The sequence below is a fragment of the Trachymyrmex septentrionalis genome, unplaced genomic scaffold (genome assembly GCF_001594115.1).
Source record: "Trachymyrmex septentrionalis isolate Tsep2-gDNA-1 unplaced genomic scaffold, Tsep1.0 scaffold1374, whole genome shotgun sequence".
Taxonomy (NCBI): Eukaryota; Metazoa; Arthropoda; class Insecta; order Hymenoptera; family Formicidae; genus Trachymyrmex; species Trachymyrmex septentrionalis.
Genome location: NW_017304517.1, coordinates 1 through 7,043, shown reverse-complemented (window position 1 = coordinate 7,043; position 7,043 = coordinate 1). Strand labels below are relative to the sequence as shown.

General features: G+C 27.5%; 1 protein-coding gene and 1 long non-coding RNA gene across 2 annotated transcripts; one reads left to right on the top strand and one right to left on the bottom strand.

The window, feature by feature from the left end:
• Positions 1-700: 700 nt before the first annotated feature.
• LOC108745340 lies at positions 701-2,365 on the top strand. Its single transcript, XR_001939086.1, has 3 exons — positions 701-1,196; positions 1,491-1,697; positions 1,887-2,365. It is a non-coding gene; the product is annotated as an uncharacterized LOC108745340 (long non-coding RNA).
• Positions 2,366-3,092: 727 nt separating this feature from the next.
• On the bottom strand, positions 3,093-3,518 carry LOC108745339. Its single transcript, XM_018481446.1, has one exon. It carries the CDS (start codon positions 3,414-3,416, stop codon positions 3,093-3,095), a length of 324 nt encoding a protein of 107 aa, XP_018336948.1. The 5' UTR covers positions 3,417-3,518.
• Positions 3,519-7,043: the final 3,525 nt, after the last annotated feature.

Genomic DNA, 7,043 nt, shown 5'->3' with positions numbered 1-7,043 from the left:
TCAAAATTTAGACATTGCCAGCTGGGTCATTAATTAAGAACGGGGAACTCCCTCTGTTGATCCCCGTGCTTTCCCCTATTCATCTTAATGTGAAAGACAAAGACACCATAACGGGCTCTCCGCGCGAATTAATGACCCTAGGTGTACCGATATTGACTGATATTTCCAATATCGATATTCCACTTACCGATATTTAAACTGACGATACGTATCGATACTAAATATCGATATTTTCCGATCGATACACCATCCCTAATAACAGGTTATGAAAACTCGCAGCATTTCTTATAAAATTAAAAAATGTAAAGGTGCCTTTTCATGCTAACGCTCAACACTCATTTTCGGCGTCAAAATAAGTTATGTGATAGAAATTGACGAATATCAATTTTGATTATGTGATTTATTTTAAGGCTGAAAATGAACGTTGAACGTCAGTATGAAAAGGCACCTTAATGATCTAGTAGCCCTTAATGCTATCTAGTGTTCTTAGATCCGGTTCCACAACTCACGGTTAGCTCAAGTTAATCAAAGTTTAAGGCCCTGCACACAATGGAGGAAATATTAGGAATAGGAATAAATATTAAGATTTTAACCTATCAAAAACCGAGTATTCCGGTGTAACTGATATCTGATAGGTTGAAATTTTAATATTTATTCCTGTTCCCCTAATATTTGATATATTATGCGCAGGTCCTAATTTGCTGAAGTTGGTTTAGCGCATTTGTGATGTTCCACTGTCTTAACCTTTATTACGTGTATTTGCCTCGGTTAAAAATGAATCTCCGATTTTGGGCGTTCAATCAATTTAATTGAAGTTTACGATCGTGAGAAATTGTTTGAAAAATTTCGCACGTTCCGCAATAATGTACTCTCTTCTAAGGTTATTATATTATTGTGTGCTTCGTGCATTGAATTGAGGAAAGAAATATTGCATTTTATGTAATAAATCGGAAAGGAATTTCAAAGTTTGTATATAATATGACCTTTGCACATATATTATCGTCATCAAATGATGAAGATTTTGCTAATATTATAAATCAAAGACCAAATAATTTTAGAAGATGACATTTTCATTTTTATGAGTTAGATGATGTAGATTTTCATGTAGATTTTCACGCTGGGTTCCGATTATTAAAAGAATACGTTATAGAAATCTTGGAAATTATCGAACTCGAAATTTTACATCCAACAGAATGGTAAGTATTCGTAGCATTATAAAACAGCATTGTAACTGAGAGTATTTGTTATTAATGAAGCTGTTATTCACAAATAATAATTATTGATTATTATTGATAAAGATATTGACAGTAATAAGTACAATTATAGTAATGCAAAGAAATTAGTTTTTATTATTGAGAGAAATTCATGTTGGTAATACACATATCAAAGAATATGTCACTAATTTATGACTGTTATTCCTTTATCAAAAATAATGCTATTTCTTCCATAAGTTAGCTTCTCTTGACGTTCTAGCTATTTAATATCGGCAGGTAATTTTTCTGAAGTGAACAAAACGAGCTCATAGAATTGTTCACTCCGTAACACAAATACTATTGTTCATCTTCGGCCAAGATATATTAAATTTCCTACTCTTGCGGATGAAATAAAAGCCAAGCAAATACAGTTTTTTGATATTGCACGATTTCTGAGAATTGTGGGCTGCATAGATTGCATTCATGTAAAAATCCAGTCATTTGGTAATTAAACTGTATATCAATATTTGGAAGTAAAGTTTATACAAACTTTCTTGCTGTTATATAAGTATCAATAATTATTGTAAATATCAGGTGGAGATAATACAGAATACTTCAGAAATCGAAAAGATTATTTTTCGATTAATGTCCAAGCGATTTGTAACACTAATTTGAAAATAATGAACCTTGCAGCTCGTTGGCCAGGTTCGGTGCATGACACCATGATTTTCAACAATTCCAGGATACATGCTCTATTTGAGACTGGAACATTTGGAGATGCTTTGATCTTAAGTGATGGTGGTTATTCTGTTTGATCTTATTTAATGACCTCTATGCAACACAAAAAATCATGCTCAGGAACTCTATAACGAATCGTTTATTAAAACACGCAATACTATATGAGCACGTGTTTGGAAAAGAAGATTTCCAATTTTAGCACTGGGTTCTCGATTTGCTAAAGTCGAGAGAGTACTACCAATCATTGTAGCAACTGCCATATTACAATACATAACATTATTCGGCGTGCTGGAGATCTATTACCTGATGATCCTGTGTTACAGTTACCTTGGAAAGAAATTTTGGATCAGGGAAATACCACTAATGAATAATGCATCCGATAATCATATGTAGAACATATTAACAACAATTATTTCCGTAGATAAGAATAGAAATCTCAGACAAATTTATGAACATACATATTATTTATGAACATACTATTCCTACATGTAGTAATATTTAAATATGGTATTATTTTTCAACTTGTTATAGACTAAACCATTATTATGGAAAAAGTTGAATAATATGCTGGAAGATTATGTTAGCAGTGCATTTTAAAATATATGTATATACAATTTATAAAAAAAGAGAGGATATTTCTTTTTATAATGTGAAATATGAAAATATTTGTTTTTTAATATGTGAGTTCATGCATGAACTCATGTACATTATATTATTTATATAATACTTATATTTTTATTATATTTTAATAAACCTTGAATTATCTTCTGATATTTTCTGTAGAAATTGTAACCTAGAAGTGAATTGTCAAAGTCGCTTTAAGTTGACTTTGAAGTATTGAATAAGACATAACTATCATTCGCTATAATACAAATCTTTCAGTTCACATCCAGATAATATCTCAGGTGTATTTATGTAGATACAGGATGCGTTCCGACTGCAGTGCTGAAACTATACAGTTGTATGTTACGTGCGTTATAAATTTTCAGCACTGGTAGTGAATATAGGAATGCACCCATAATAAGAATCTATAAGGTTATCAAAAGGCAATTAAAAAACATTCAAGACAGAAATAATAATAAAGTTTTACTTATTATTTTTATAATTATATTATAATAAATTTTCAACATATTATTTATTATTTTTTATTGTATTAAAATTTTACTTATCAAATAATTGTATTTGTTTTCTTAGAAGTTTAATTTCAAGTTGTTTTTTTCCTAGTTGTGTATTTAAAATTTGTATTCCTATTTCAAATTTTGCCCGTAAATCCTCCTTTATTAGCACTAATTCAGCTTTAGATTGAGCTAAATCATAGAAGCATTGATTGCGTCTTACAACGCCTATTATAGACATTATTGTCTGTCTTGTCCGCTTTACAGTTTTCTTTTTTATGGTCAAATTTACAGAGTTTGCTGCAAGGTTTTCATTTTCCTTCGAATATGTTTTAAAAGAAATTTGAAACCAAAAATTTGAAACAACCATGGATTCTCCGTTATCTCATCATCATTACAGATTTTATAGAAGATTTAAAGAGCGAAGCTTTGAAGATTTGAAACTGAACTACCTTTTTATTTTAGATATGTAGACGACATCACGACTGCTATTCCTAATCACTTAATTAAAGAATTTTTAGAGGTATTTAATTCTTTTCAATCAAGGTTGCAGTTTACTTTGGAGGTTGGTGGTAACCAGTTGAATTTTTTGGATGTGATGATGATTAATGCAAACGAAAAATTAGAATTTAATCTTTATCATAAATTAACTTTTTTGAGGACAAAAAGATTGTCATTCACAAATTGCCACAGATAAAGTGATGTAAAATTTTAGTAGAGAGCGTGCCAAGAAGCTTTGATACATAATTTATCACAAAATTACATTTATACAAATCTATTTACTAAAATTTTACATCACTTCATCTTTGGCAATTTGTGAGTAACACAATCTTTTTGGATATATGAGTTTTTTGTTATATATCTATTTGCCTCATTTATAGCTTTGATTTATATTAGTTATACATATATTTTATAGATTTAAAATCCCCTATATAATAATTGTTTTTCTCAATATTAGAATATTACACGTGTGTGTATCATGATATAAATATCTACACAAATTAGAGCTAGAAATAATTTATACTGAGATATTCATGCAGATATTTCCTATATTTATTTACACAAAACATTGCAATTAAATTTTATGTGTACATATATACACGTTATATTTTATATGTATACATACAATTTTAATATTGCGTATTTAAACATAGGGAATGCATAAATAGCTTAGCATTAATAACTTCTATCTGTAACGTGTGTATATTCATACATTATAGTTTTTTCTCAATTCTAAAATTGGAAAATTTTCTAAGATAAAATAAATCTTACATTTATGAGACTGAGCCTAATACATGTTTTCGTCTCTACTAAGATAGTAATGTAGGAAACAGAATAAAAATATCGATAATTAATCGACTGAATTTCTGCATGATCATATTAACTCAGAGGGCGTAAGCATCTTATACATTGGAAATGAAAAAAACCTGTAATATCGACTTTGATTAAGTTCAATCGTCGCTCCAGCATCTTCTTAACCTACAATCGAGTAAAGATATATCACAAATAGATTACGAGACCAGAATCAGAATGCAGTTTCGACAATAGCGATGTCGATTATTTATCGTGATGGATAGGCTCAAAGTGCATTTACTATTGTTATTGATATCACATTATAAAATTATTATATATTTATTTAAATTTAACAACACAAATACAACACAGATGATGCGTGCATCCACTCAATTAGCTACGAGACTAATTAGTTCAATTCGAAGCTTATCAAAGAATAAACATTGATAGATTATGAGGAATTTTTCTCATTTTTCTCACAATTTGACACTTTGCTATCTATGGTGCGCCCATTCCTTAAGAAGAAGCTGCAGACGACTATTTTGTATGAAAAGTTAAAACATATATTTTATTTGTTTTGTTATATTCACACAAATAATTAAGAATTTTTGTGCATCCGAATAGTTAATGTAGGCTCTGATGAGTTTTTTTACATTTTTCACTGATATACTCATATAAGCCTAATAACATCGCATTTGCCAATGATCCATTATTTTTCGTAGTATATTATTGAATTAATTTTTATTACAGATGCATTCTTTTATCGATTGTAAGGAAGTTATTCCTACTGTGGATGATGTGAAACATCATGCCTATTTCGAAGAAAGAAAAGTCTTTCTCGAAAGGGAAAAACAACTATATAATCACCTGCAATGAATGAAAATCCATGTAAATAATTTTAATTCGAAAAAATTTATTCCAAAAATATTCATTGTATAAATACAATACAATGAAAAAACAAAATAAAAACATTAAAATAATTAGTCTTATAATTTTCTTTATTTCAGTATGTAGCAATAACTCTTCAAAAAATATGTTAGCAACGATGATATCCAAGATAACAACATAGAGAATGAGGTACAGAATTCAAACTATAGTAATAAACAACCTTTTACATTGAAGAATAAGGAAGTAAAGCGTCGTTTTGACAGCTTTTGATAGAAAATATGTCGTTAGACGATGCAAATTTTATCGATGTAAAATATCTACAATATTCCTGCAACATGCGTTGTTGCTGCAAATTTTGTGCATCTTTGCTGTTGGGGAAGAAATCCAAAAGACACGAGTACGTAATGTGTCTCCAAGATACTTCCGAGACTACAAATATTCCGATTAATCTTGTTGATTGTTGGTGAAACAGCATAGTAAATGGCTCAATTTCTGACAGAGACTTTTAACTTCGGTTGAGTTATATATTCAGCTGATGACACTTTAGTTTATTACAGATATGGTAATTTATTCAACATTTATTTTTACTTTTTTGTAGCCCTAATTTAACAAATAAAAAATAATTTATCCGAATAAATGGAGTAATTAATTTTTTTATTAATTAAAATAGTCAGAAAATCGGTTTGGAAAATATATTATATAAATTTTAATGATAAATGCATTTAGTTATAAGCCGCTAGTTTAGTTGTACAATTGTATCAATGTATAAGTACAAAATACAGTAGTATAATAATTAAAAATATTTCTCATTTATTTACTATTTCCATTTATTCAATAATATATAATTTGTACTACTATTATTTTTTTATTCATTCAGACATATGAAAAGTACAATAAAGCTGCATTGCAAATCGCTTTTTATGTGCAGCATGCTACAGTAGCAAGTTAATCTCGCTTTAATTAAATCAAGATAATTGCAATAATTTTGCAAATTATTGTAATCTTAATTTAATTAACATTTTTATTTAGAAAAAAATTTGAAAATAAATATGATAATTTGAAATAAATAGTAAATTATACAACAAATATCATACAGACAATGTCTTTTAAACATTTATTTCTCATTAATTTTACATTTTTCACGATTCGTTTTCAAAATTCATTAATTTAACGTTTATTTAATTTTATTTAATTTATTTAATGTTTATTTTGAATTTATTTTTTATTTGAAATAATGGTTTAAAAAACATTTTTTAAACGTTTATTTAATGTTAATTAAATGTTTATTTTACATTAATTATTCATTTGAAATAAAAGTTTAAAGAAATATTTTTTAAATGTTTGTTTAACGTTTATAAAATGTTTATTTTACATTATTTATTCATTAAAAATATGGTAATAAGAAATATTTATTTCACGTTTATTTAATGTTTAGTAAATGTTTTATTTCACATTAATTATTTGTTTGAAATAATAGTTTAAGAAAATATTTATTTAATGTCTATTAAATCTTTTTAAAAAATTTATATGACATTTAATAAATGTTAATTAATAAATGTTTGTTTTTTTGTTATTTATTTATCTAAAATATGATTAAAAAAACATTTATTTAATATTTATCTGACGTTTATTATAAATATGGAAAAAAGTTTATAAAGCTCAAATTAATAAAAAACGGAATAATACAATAAAATAATCACGAAAGAGAAGTTAACACAACATAATTACGTTGTACATACCATATATAGACAATAAGAACTGTGTGCATCAGTTTTTCACGGCAGACATTTCTCGTGCGTGACGCTTGTATCGTCGA

Bases quoted from the DNA above. Each gene is read 5' to 3' on its own strand.
- LOC108745339 (XM_018481446.1), bottom strand. From the start codon at position 3,416: ATGGTTGTTTCAAATTTTTGGTTTCAAATTTCTTTTAAAACATATTCG.